The 13,282-nt window shown below is 40.4% G+C and overlaps 1 protein-coding gene across 12 annotated transcripts in view; it reads left to right on the top strand.

The window, feature by feature from the left end:
• micu1 (mitochondrial calcium uptake 1) overlaps window positions 1-13,282 on the top strand; it is a 104,238-nt gene that overhangs the window by 62,689 nt on the left and 28,267 nt on the right. For 10 of the 12 annotated variants that reach the window (XM_041176416.1, XM_041176422.1, XM_041176415.1 and 7 more), the window contains 2 exons: window positions 4,080-4,118; window positions 12,437-12,551. In XM_041176416.1, coding sequence (XP_041032350.1) covers window positions 4,080-4,118; window positions 12,437-12,551 — 154 coding nt within the window. Of the gene's footprint in view, window positions 1-4,079; window positions 4,119-4,624; window positions 4,637-12,436; window positions 12,552-13,282 lie in introns of all 12 variants that reach the window. The other 2 variants (XM_041176424.1, XM_041176426.1) reach the window with 2 other exon arrangements.

Here is a 13,282-nt window from a genome sequence, read left to right as displayed (position 1 = left end):
TTGCCATGCGTGTTATATAGTTGTCATTGTAGCTGGTTGGCTCCAGGTTCATAGAAAAAATTAGTTACTGGGACACCGCACTGACCTAATATGCATCTTATTTTATGTAAGAGAAGGTAAATGGTGGTGAATCATGTTGGGGTCTACTTGCAATATCTTGTGTAAGACCTATGTATAATATATAGTAGATGAAATCTCCCAGCAATCAACTAAAGTTCATTTCCAAGTAAACTTTTTGTGGTTGTAATGTTTCTGTTTATTTGATGTAACTAATACTGTTTCTACAGTGGATAAAGTTCCTCATCATAATACTTGATGCAGGCTCTACCAACAACCTTTTGAGTTCTGGGTCACGCAGTACAGCGTGTAATTCAAGCCTCCACCTTAATGTGTTTGTGATCTCAGCTATTAAGCACTAGAAGGCGTCTGAACATGCAGCTAGGTGCAAGCCTGATAGCAAGCTGTCCGCCCCACTCTTATCTTCTGGAGCCCAAGTGCATGATCTGGGGAAACCTTCAAGAAGTGGAATATAGGTTCGGAAGAGAGCACATGATCTCATTACGGGACAATATAACCTAAAGGATAAAAATAAATTTGTCTCCATTCTGTTTCTCATCTTTTGTAATAATCGGGCAGATGTTCTCAAAAATGTTGCCAATTTATTTCAGTTGCTGATGAAACAAGATTCGGCTAAGTCGCTAAACAAATGACTGAAACACTGCAGAAGATGGGAAAGGACAAGAGATGGATTGGTGGAGCCATTTTCAGTGCTACAAGATATTGAAATGTTCCCTACCCACCTCAAGTCCTTGAGGTTGCAGACTCTGCTCAATTACCAGCAGTGACTCCTTGACTTGCTAATGTCACAGAGACTAGATAAACTGAGAAAATACTCTTAATTTTTCAACATCATTTTTTCTTGCCAATTTCTTATTCCCAAAAATTCTCTCCCTCCCTTTCTGGAAGGCATTGACTCCTTACCGGAATTAAGTTTTCTATGTACCAGGTGCCCTCAGAATGGTCAATATTAGAGCATAGTAAGATATTGTTTCCGACTTTGAATTTATGCCCCTCTTGACAACAGATTATTCATGTGTGGGTAAGCAGTTCAACTATGAAAACATAAAGTTCAAGAACAAACATATTCTCAAATAGCATCTGTCAGAATTCGTACTTCCAGCAAAGGCCACTGGATTGTAAAAATCTCCACTCCATAGCTCATGTGAGCTGTCAAGCCCTAACACCCAGTTATTCATGCAGCTGAGGTCAGCCGACTCAAAACAGACTGAGGATGGAACTTAGAACCTTCCTGGTCTGTACAGTCAGCACATGGGATAAATACAGTGAGCCATCAAAGTACATCTGTTCTTCCCCTGTAATAATAAATCTGTGCATCTGGTATTTGATGACAACCAATTGGAAATGGAGGTATGTGCTGCCCTAAATTTTAATGGCCCAAATCTTCTGATATGAGGAGAGTCCTTTGACTCAACTTATGTCGTGGATGTGCCTCAGGACCCTGAGATGTCCCAACGTACGCACATCTGCGGTACTTATATGGGAAGTTTTTATCCTGCCTGTATTGCTCTGTGATTCCAGCGACAGTGGGATAAGATGGCCCAAATCTAATTGCACTATACTTACCCTATTTTTTACACAGATTTGCTTAGAGCTTTTCACACTGGCTATAAACCAATAAAAGTAAATCAACTGGAGTATGAAGCACTCAAGACCCACTGCAATGTTCATCTCAATCTGGCAATGTTCACCACCACCCCAGCCACGGGACAGTGCTCACCCCCTGATGCGCCACGGAATAGTGCTTATGCTCTCCTGCACCCCAGATAGTGCTCACCTCCACCTCCTCCAGACAGTGCTCACCCCCTCTCCCGACTCAACTTCCAGAATTCCTGGCTGCTATCTGGTCGATGTTGGAAGAGTCAGCATCGTTGGAGAGTGCGGGAGTGGGGGTTGATCATTTTGTGGGGTGAGGGGGGGTGTGAACGTTGTTGAGGGTGGTAAACACTGTTGAGGGAGGGGTGTGAACAATTTTTTTGGGCGAGGGGGCCTAACATTGTCAGGAGTGAGGGAAGGGGGGGTTTCCGGGGTGGGGAGGGGAGGTGAACACTGTCAGGATGGGGGGGGGGGGGATAGCACTGTCAGTGGGGTGATGCTCTGCCATTTCAGAGGTTGACAGCTCCATTTAAAACAATGTAAGTCAGTGAACTGAAGACAGACCTTAAGGGGCATGCCAACCTTTTAGCTAAGAGTGAACCTCATTAGAAATGGGGCATGATGAGAAAAGGGGGCCTGGCTGTGCTGAAATTAGGTCTAATAATTTGCCTCCGACTGTGCGCATCCCTGCTGGAGCTTGCATCGGAAGGTGCAAGGGCTCCAGTGTAAAATGGTAGGTGGCAGTTTCAATCGGAGTCCATGTTGGACGCACCCTCTCCGACACTAACCGGAAGATCTTGGTCAATATTTTTAAATAATTATTTGGGAATAGGATACTAACACAATACTAATGTGTAGGCACCAGATTTTACCAGCATTTTTTTTTTGAAAAGAGTTGACTTTTGTGGAAAAAAGCAGCCTTGACAATTTAAGGTTTATTTTCTCACTGGCGTTATTCACTCATGCTTGCACTGAAATCCTTTTTTAAACAGACTTTTTAACGCATTTTTACAGGACCAACAGTAATTAGCAAGTAGACTCCATTAAAGTTTTTCCTGTAGGTACTATAATTTATCTACGTATATTGTTAATGTGTAAATCACAAATTAATTTTCCCCACCAGTGAATTCCTGTATTTGTTGCTCCTCGCATTGTCATATATGTAGTGATGAATGTTTGCGACAGCCTAATATTTTATCCTCTCCAAACAGATGAATTGCTGTTTCTGTTGCCCTGAAGTCTCCTGGGTGTGTTCTCTCTGTACACATTTATGGCACTGTCTCTGACCTTTCAGTATTAACATGATCCTTTGTTTATTCTTCCTGCGCTATATTCATGCTCTTTCTGAGCATTTTGATAACCTTTCAGGGAATAATTTTCTCAAGTTTTTTTAGTGCTGAGTATTTTAATGTAGAATTAGTAAAATCCAATATTTCACATTTCAGAGTTTTTTTAAACCAACGGTACAACAATGTCACTGTATTTCTTAAAGGATTGAAGCTATAGATCTGTGGCTACTTGGTGGTATAATTTCTTCCATTTGGTAACGTTAACAAGATAAAGAAAGTGCAAGTATAAAGTGAGAAACTTGCTCTATTCTGAAGCCAACCTTTTAGCTAAGAGCGAACCTGATTAGAAAAAGCCTTTGGTTTTGATTTTCCCCCACCAGCTGTGTCCAGTGAAGGATGCAAGTTATAAAAGCTGCTGGATTGTCATAAAAACCCAATTGTTTCAGTAATGTTCTCCAGGAAAAACAGTGTGCACCCCTACCCAGTATGGCCTATAAATGACTCACAGCAGCTACACCTCTTGAGTTTGGTTGCACCCTGAGTTCATCTCTGGATTTTCTTTTTCTCACTATCTGGTGTGATTTCAAATAGATCTTTCAGATTTGCTCTCATCAATGCTGCCTTCTAGAAACTCAGTTTCCTCTTTGGTGCCAAGTTCTTCTCTTCTGCCTCAATATCTCTTCTCTGTAAAACCCAAGTCACTCTCAGACTTGAATACTGCCCTCATTGCTAAGGAAATCCTTTCTACCTCGATCCAGCCACCCTCACCCATTGCTACTTTCTGATCCATCTCTTTTTGACTTTTCAGCTATTTTCGCCCTCTCCCTGGGCTGTTTGAAAAACATTGCTGTGAGACTATGTTGTAATTTCACAAACAATTGCAGTTATAATTAACTGCTGCAGGCTTGCTATGGCTAGCCTTTGTTGTGCTGTAGTCTCATGACTGTATTCTCTGTCTACACTTTTATTGCAGTCTCACTGGCCTTTCTGTCACTCTACGAATTTGAAATCTCGCAGCCCCGTTCTTTGCAGCTGCAGGTGGATTGTAATTTAACTGCAGCTTAACTTTATTTCTACAGGTATTATAGTTTGACTGTGGCTGTTTTGTTTCTACAGATGTGTTGCAGTCTGCGTATGGCTGTTGTTTCTCTACAGGTATACTGCCATCTTGTTTCTCTATAGGTGTAATGCAGTCTATTTGTCTGTGTTGCACTTAATAGAGAGTTCTAAAAATAATAGATCCGAAGTAAGGCACACTGTGCATGTCCTTGGGTCATTTCTGCAGGTGTATTTTCTAATTATGAATGGTTCTCTGTACTGGAATACTGTGGGTGATGCATTTTAATCATTTAATCTTGGCTATTGCCTATACTCTAACACTAAATTGTTTTGAATGTTGCGTGGTATTTTTAACATTCTGTGAGTCCTTGTCTGTTTGGTCTGCCAAAGGTGAACATTGTCAGCTTACCAGGACAGGAGCCTAACCATCCCAACCAAGCTGCTGTTGGCTTTAGTGTTGATGTAGCTATTAACTGTTTCTTATTGTCTGTCTGCTGTGTTGCCTGTAATCATTCAATGTAGCATACTGTATTTTGTGATGTAACCAGACCCCCATTTTCTTCCCTTCTCACCACATTCTGAACCACACTCCCACTCGTCAGGATTTCTGGCAGGTATGAGGTGTGTGAGCATGTGCATAACCCAGTATGCACTTCAGCGTTTGCCATGCTCTCTTCTGTAGGCCCTCACCCTCCCCTCACCCCTCTTCCCCCATATTCCTGTCTGGACTATCCTAGCATGCTGTGTTGCAAGTGCCTGAGACGCAAGGAAAGACTGATCAATTAAATTGAATTTAATTTTATGCTGCACTTCATTATGAATGTATATTCTGTGGGAATTTTAATTACCACTGTGCTCAGCACCATGGCTCAATCCTTCCAAAAGTTATTTGCACAATGGCAAATCTTAGTGCACTTCTTTTAATGGAAAATTTGGGGTGGAAACTTGCCAAAAATTAGTTATGCAGGTGAGCCATTTTATGCACAGCAAGTCCTGCTCAAATAGCAATGAGGTAACTCATCAATTAATGTATAAAGGAAATGCTGGAAATATCCAGCAGGTCAGGCAGCATCTGTGGAGAGAGAAACAGAGTTAGCGTTTCAAGTCTGCAACCCTTCGTCAGAACTGGAAAATGTTACAGATGCTACAAGTCTTAAGCGAGTACAGGTGCAGGGAAAGCGGGGAAGGGAAGGAAAAACATGATGAGAAACCGGAATGATTTAAGTGCCAAAAAGGGCTAATGGGGTAAGCCAGTAGTGTGTGGTATTGGGACAAGTAATAGAACAAAAGTTGTGTCTTGGGGTGAGGTAAATTGCAGCAGAATCAGTACCAGTACCAGCACCTGCTATCCAAACAAATGAAAATAATTAAAGTTTGCACTCAATGTTGAGTCCAGAAGGATATAAAGTGGCAAATCAAAAGGTGAGATGCTGTCGTTGAGCCTCATTGGAGTAGTGGAGGAAGTTGAGGACAGAGTGGGAGTGGGTCAGAGAATTAGATCAACTGACTATGTCATTTTGTTTTGGGTGATTGAGGGAGAATTGTTGGCCAGGCACTGATTGAGTACTCTGTTATTCAAGCTGTTCTGTAGAGGCAGGAAAGAGCATTGGAGTAGCTGGGTGTTATGGGGTGTAGTCCATTTTTTATTGTGAGATGCTGAGAACAAATTATGTATCTAGTTTATTTGAAGCATTCACAGTAAATTTTGCCTGCGATCCAGGAACAAAATATTGTCTACGGTTGCTGCAGTGCCACTGCAAAAATATTTTTCCGGGGGGTGGGGGGTACATCCTGTTGCTACTTTTCTTAATATTAGAAGCTCTGCCTGTTTGAGCTTTTTGCTCAATTTACTTTTGAGATTTTACTGGAGAATTTCAGAACAGAGTAATAACAGATATAGAGAGGATGAAGGTAACTCTGGATTCTATTACATGTCGAATAGGAATCAGCAGCCAACAAGACAAGCCTGTTCCCAGTTAGCAAACTGAGTAGCAGCAAGGAGACAGCAGAAATTTCCTGATGTATATTCTTTGAGTGAGAGAAATTAGTAATGACCATTCTGGAGTACCAAAACACTTGAGGATAGGGGAAGAGGAAGCTGTCTGAGTCTTGTCCAGGAATGGAAAAAAATATGGGCCACAGGCCTTGCTCCACGTGACTCTTAAGCTCTTAACAGGAGCTACTCGGGAGGTCCACTGCTGAAACTTCTACAAGGAGAGATCAAGGTTTCAAATAAGATTCAAGGCACCAAAAAAAAGTTAATGCATCCGCATGAAAAATATCTGATTAAGAAAGGAATGTTAGTGTGGAATGAGATCGCTAAATGTTTCATGAAATTGTGCTACCGAGGAAGAGGAGACCTGCGCATGTGGAAGCTAACTGGCCTGTTTTCAGGAGATGTGTACTTTGACATTTTAGTTTACTTTGATTACCATTGGAGATTGGGGAATATTCATGCAGACTTTCTCTCAGATTAATTGCAATGTTAGAAGCTATGATAGGGTAGATTGCACATGAGCAACAAAAGGTTCTTTTACTCCACGCTCTTTCAAACTCAAGTGGTACAAGTCTGCCTCCTCCAGGGGATCTTGCACTGCTCCAACCCAGGGGGCTTGTCGGACAGAAATGGCTTTTCTTTGAAGTCTATTTCTTTCCATATTCCAGGTTGTAATCCAGATCCCAAGATTCAGCAGCCAAGCTGTTCAAGGATGTCAGTGAAATCCTTGAAATGAAAGCTAACATTTAAGTTTACTGCCAGTATTCTCTTCAATCCAGTAAAAGGTTGCTATAAAATCATACTGCAGGTATAAAACTCAAGCACTTAAGCATTTTTTCTAGAGGCCTCAAGATCTAATTAGTGCTCTTAAGTCCCTTTCTATTATTTGCAATGTTATAAATATAGCAGCAATAAACCTTTAGATAACTGAAGCAAACTTTTATGTCTGAAATCTGTAGTTCAACAATGGAAAACTGTCATAGATAAAAGCTCATAAAGATGCCCCTGGAGTGATTCAAGGGAGACCATTTAAAATTTGAAGGTTCCTTGAAGGAGTCAGCAGAAGCAGCAAAACAGAATATTTTTAATCAAATTGGAACAATTCATGACACAAGGTGATGCATGAAAAATCATGCAGTCGTTTTGCTTTCTGCCTCTGAATAAAACAACAAACACCACCCTACTCTAGCTTCTGTTTACAGTGATATATAGCATATTAAAGTTGTACATGGCTGGCTTTAGGTTGCATCTCTGGCTATATATATATATATATATATAGTTTTAATGAATCAAAACTGTTCCAACCTGCAGTCCATTGAAGCTGAACCTGTGTGATCATTGCCTTAAAACTATCAGATTTGTAATTGTAAAATTCCACTGTATTCAAGACTTATAACCTTATTTAACAGTTGACTGTGGTGCTAGCATGTTCCGTGGCTGCAGCACAAAGAAGGTTAGCCACCAATGAGAGTGGTCTCCCTATTGTGTTCCTAATTTAAATGGAGAGAGACTGCAGAATTCTGCAGTTCTGAGGAATCTGGGCGTCCTTGAACATGAATCACAAAAAGTTAGGATGCAGGTACAGCAAGTAATTAGGAAGGCAAATGGAATGTTACCCTTTATTGCAAGGGGATGGAGTATAAAAGTAGGAAAATCTTGCTGCAGCTGTACAGGATGTTGGTGAGACTGCACCTGGAATACTGTGCACAGTTTTGATCCCTTTAAGGAAAGATATACTTGCATTGGGAGCAGTTTAGAGAGGGTTCACTAGGCTAATTCTGAGATTAAGGGGCTGTCTTATGAGGAACAATTAAGCATGTTGGGCCTATACTTATTGGCGTTCAGAAGAATGAGAGATGATCTTATTGAAACATATAAGAATCTTTGGGGGCTTGACAGGCTGGATGCTGAGAGAACATTTTTTTTCATTGGGGAATCCAGAATGGGAGTCACAGCTTAAAAATTAGGAGTCTCCATTTGAGATGGAATTGAACAAGAATTTCTTCTTTCAGAGGGTTGTCAGTCTTTGGAATTCTCTTCTACAGAGGGCAGTGGAGGCAGGGTCATTGAATGTATTCAAGGCTGAGATTATTTTTATTCTTTCACGGGATATGGGCATCACTGGCGAGGCCAACACTTATTGGCCATCCCTGATTGCCTTGAGAAGGTGGTGGTAAGCCACTTTCTTGAACCATTGCAGTCCATGTGAGACAGTGGGATAGATTTTTGATTGACAAGAAAGATAAGGGTTAGGGGGGACAGGCAAGAAAGTGGAATTAAGGCCACAATCAGATCAGCCACAATCTTATTGAATGACGGAACAGGCTCAATGGACCAAATGGCCTAATCCTGCTCCTATTTCTTTATGATAAACTCTTATAAAGGATCACTTTCAATGTTACAAGAGACTGAAGGTATGTGTATTAGTTGAATCTATTCTTGGCCTCTTGTTTTGCATGACTATTATGAATTTAAGGGTTTAGAAATTGAATGTAAAAAGGAGTTCACAAAGCTGGTACTCATTTGTTTTCAAAATACTTGAGAGCTATGATTAATTTTGAATTTTCGTTCAGGAAACTGGAAGACCTTTTTTATGGTTTTGACGATCAGAACATTGAAGGCACAACTTCAATGGATAATGAACTGAAGATAAAAGGAATTATATTTTAATGGTCTGCTGTGCTAAATTGTAATTGGAAAATGTAGCATAATAGCTCAGTATAAATCTGTTTATAATATAATATAGTTAGTAGAGTTTTTCAGCCAACCCACTTCACTACCCTCACAGGTACAAAATCATCTTACAATACATTTTCTGTGTCCTACAGTGTCACCATTGGGGCTGTGCAATGTAGCTAATAGAAAAAGTTTAGCAACCAGCAATTTATATCAACTAATTCTCCCTACTGAGTGCCTCATCATAAAGCAGCAGTTCACCCTCACCTTCCCATGAGTTTCAAGAAATTGCTGCATTTGCATATTAATTGCCAATTAAACTCACATCTAAAAGTTGGGGCTTGTAATTAATAGAGCTAGTATCTTTTTAATGATGAGGATTATAATCCTGAAATACCACTCGAGCTCTCTGGCCTGGAAAGGAACAATTGAAACTGTGGAGTCTCGTTCCTACAGATTCTAAATAGTTGTTAGACATTTAAAAGTTATACATTTAAAATTTAATTCTTTCCTTGCTTTTCTGTTCTGTGTGACTTTCTTTCTCTTAAACCAACTTTTTTCCCTTTTTCTCTTTCGGTATCTGATTCAACTTTTATTCACCCTAATTCCTTCTCCTCTACTCCTCTATTTCTTTCTCAATCCTTATATCTCATGGTTAAGGAGATAGCCTGTTGATCATTGTCCACCAACGTCCCTGATGCCCAATAACCCTCAGCTTGCACTCCTTGAGACTTGCAAGGCAAAAGTCTTTCATTAACAGCAGACTGAGAGATGCTCCACTCCAATAAATTCTGGGGCGGTGTGTCTTGTAGTAGAGGTCAAAGGCCGTCTCTGATGATTCATTTACACCTACTATTGACCTGTGTCATTCCTCCCTGATTCCTGCCAATTCACTGCAGGGTGGTATTATCAATATGCATAAGGTGTATTCAGTTGCCATTTAGCAATACTGCAAATCTTCAAAGCAGAATGAGCTCCCCCACCCCCACTTTTCCTCCCTCCGCCCATTCTTTTTCCCCCTTCAATTCAGTTTCCTCTGTCCAATTGCTCTAAGGCCCTGAATCATCCAATACCCAAGAGGATGGTTGCAGACTTAATTCCAGGCACCTGCCATTGTTGCTTACAACCAGCTGAACTTGGCGATGCAGAATGACCCAGAGTGACTTGCCCTTTCTTAAAAATTCCTTTCCCCCCTCCACTGTGAAAGCATTGAGTACTTACTCAGTGCTTGCTATATCTTTGCAAGTGAGTGACCAAGATCAGGGATCATTGAAAGGGTGTGGATTTACAGTGCTCTTGTGTACTGCACCATCTTGGTATTCCAGTATTAATCGTCTAACTTTTCTTTGTTAGAGTAATATTTCTCCAGCTCTATTGTGCTGGTGTGTTACAGTTCACTCAGGGAGTCCACGTTGCTGTGGTAACATGCACTTTTACATGCATGTTGTAGTCTGGAGCTATGGATAACGATGGTAGAGACTCCAAAGTTCTTTCCATCACATGGCTGACCAGGAATCTCTCCCGCTGTTATCGCCTGCCATTGGGCATGTATTAGAAGGATTTGCAGGTCAATATCAACCTGTTCGGCCATGTTATGAACTCATTTTCCTTTGGCAATCAAGTCCTGGGGTGAGACTCAAACCCAGAGCTTCTGATTCAGAGGCAGGGATGCTGCCCACTGCACCATAGACCTCCCAGCTCTTATGTACGTAGGTGGAAAATGGAAATGACGCATCTCCACAGCTTCAGAAGTATTTGGCAAAAGATTTCACTTTGACAGTGAAGTTTCTATTAGTAATAAAAACAGAAAATCTTGGATATACTCAGAAGCTCTGGAAACATCTGTGGAGAGAGAAACAGAGTTAACCTTTCAGATTAGTGTATTTTGGGTGTATACCTACACCACATGGACTGCAGCGGTTCAAGAAGGCAGCTCATCACCACCTTCTCAAAGGCAATTAGGGATGGACAATAAATGCTGCCTAGCCAGGGATGCCCACATCCCATGACAAATAAAAATAAAGTTAGGGGAGGATGTGATATCCAATAGTTATAAGTTAAAATGACGGCCTGTTGCATTTGAAAGAGTTGTCTGGTTTCACAAAAAAATGCCTCTCTTTGTATGCTGGAGTATTTTGGTGCAGGATTTGTCTGAATTCACATGAAGTATTTTTGTGGTTTCCTCACTATGTTGCTGTATTTCTGAAGATGGCTCTATTTATTTATTTGGTTACTGTGTTTGCATAAAACTTTTTATTTGAGGATATTGTCCATGTGGATATAATGTTTACTGTACGATAGGCTGGTGTTTCATGTTACTGATACTTTCCAAGAATTTCTTAAAAAGACCTGAGTGAACAATTGGTTGTAATGGATACTGTGTAGTATATGTATTTCAAAATGCTGCTTTTACTTGGTAATATAGTGTAGTATTTTTGCTTCATGTTATATTTAGGTTTGACACACTGGATTCGCTGTTTTAACTTGTACAGATCTGACCTAATGGGTGATATTGTCCAATATCTGTAGTTTGAATCCAACATAACTTCCACTACTAAATTTAAGATGTTAATTGTTAAACCCCAGTTACATCTTTGAAACGTGGAAGACACAAATGTACAGACTAAAAGGAATGCATATCGCTTACAGAAACTAGTATCAGGTATTTTAACAGAAAAAGTAATCAGAAAGACTAATGGAAGGAGGTTGAAATATGAAGGAGAAAATGTTTTGCTACAGTTGTACAGAGCCTTGATCAGATACCCTGTGTAGTACTGCTGCATTCAGTATTGAGCATGGAACCTCAGGAACCATATATTTATATTGGAGAAGGTACAGTGCTGAATCATCAGAATTATATCAAGAGTCGAAAGGAGCAAATTATGAGGATAAACTACATCAACCTGATTGTTTTCCCTTAAGTTTAGGAGGTCGAGGAGTAATTTAACTGGGGTGTTTAAAATTATAAAAGGATTTCCGTAGGGTGCGTAAAGAAGCTGCTTTGCCTGGTGGGAAGATCCAGAACAAAGGGGCATAATCTTAAAACTAGAACCAGGCCATATGGGAATGATATCAGGAAGCACCTTTTTTTTTTCCCTCACACAAGTGGAAGTCAGGAATTTGAGCCCCAATAAGCTGTGGATGATAGTTCAATTGAAATTTTCAAGACTTATTTTTGTTGGGTGTGCATATCAAGGGATCGTGCACAAAGTTGGTTAAATGGAGTTGAGGTACAGAATTAGCTATGGTCTGATTGAATGGCACAAAAGACTTGAGCTGAATGGCCTAGTCCCTTTGCATCGAATGTGTTGTTTTAAATCTCAATTTGTAATGGGGCTTCCCTTTGTGGGCCGTCCCTCAATGTTAAGATTCATTGATAGACGGAGGTAACTGATATCCTTGTAGCAGTGATCAGTGGGACTTTGGCGTGATATTTTGCTGTGTTAGGTATGTGAATCTGTCTGCATCAGTCTTTCCTGTTTTAAACATTGCAGTGTTTATTGTGTGTCTGATACTGTGGCTCTTGCATGTTATGCCTCATCAAGCCAACCCCTTAGCCTCGGCTTTTGCTTTATTGTATAATGAAATAAGGTCAGTTTTGCAATCTACTCAATCATCATTTCTTGTTATCTTTGCTTGTGCCCTGCATCTCCTGCAGTTTGATCCCAGGCCTCTATTTGACAGCCCGACAATCTCGCAGTTGGTGTCACTGTTCTGACTATTTTTCCATCTTCTTTGGTAGAAACTTTCCCATGGACGGGAGAAATTTGCTGACGAGGACAGCATATTTTTCACATTGGGCGAGTGCGGACTGATTTCCTTCTCCGATTACATTTTTCTCACCACCGTTCTGTCCAGTGAGTATTTATTGATGCATTGTGACACATAACTCTCCTAGGGACAATCTGTAAACTGAAGAAATAGATCAATAAAATATATTTCACATCAGAAGCATCAAAACAGAATATGACTCAAAGCTGCCTTTTATTAATACTGCAATATTGCATGAACTAGGTTCGTTTTTCTCTAAGATTTCCATACACAAATGGAAATATTTAATCTTAATCTTGAATTTTTGGCCTGTAATGTTTAATTTTACTTTGGTTCATGGGGTGTGGGGAGGAAAAGGAGCAAGCGTGAAAATTGGTGCTCGCCTTGAAAATCACAGGCACCACACAGTGTGCGTAACATGACTGCCTTGAGTGGGAGCCTTATTAAGTGGAATGGAAAACATTAATCCTGAACAGTATTTTTAAATCAAGACTCAACTGAAAAAGACTAGATCAGAAAATATGTCAGGAAGCACTTCATCCAATGATCAATGTCTGAAATGGCTGTCCAGGTGAGGTACTTGAAGCAAAATCTGCAGAATTATTCAAGATGTAGTTAGGTGCTCTGATGGGGATAGTTAGCTTACCGTGGAAGGAAGAGCTAAATGGGGCCATTTGGCTCCTCATTAATCTGTATCTATCTTTGCATTTCCCATTTAACAGTTACATCAAGTAATAGGGCAACCAGTTGGAAGGTATCATAGCTTAGCTCCAGCAATGCTGGTTTCTTACCTTTCCTACAATAACCCCTGCTCTAT

Source organism: Carcharodon carcharias, chromosome 28 (genome assembly GCF_017639515.1).
Source record: "Carcharodon carcharias isolate sCarCar2 chromosome 28, sCarCar2.pri, whole genome shotgun sequence".
Classification (NCBI taxonomy): Eukaryota; Metazoa; Chordata; class Chondrichthyes; order Lamniformes; family Lamnidae; genus Carcharodon; species Carcharodon carcharias.
This window is presented reverse-complemented; position numbering and strand designations above follow the sequence as displayed.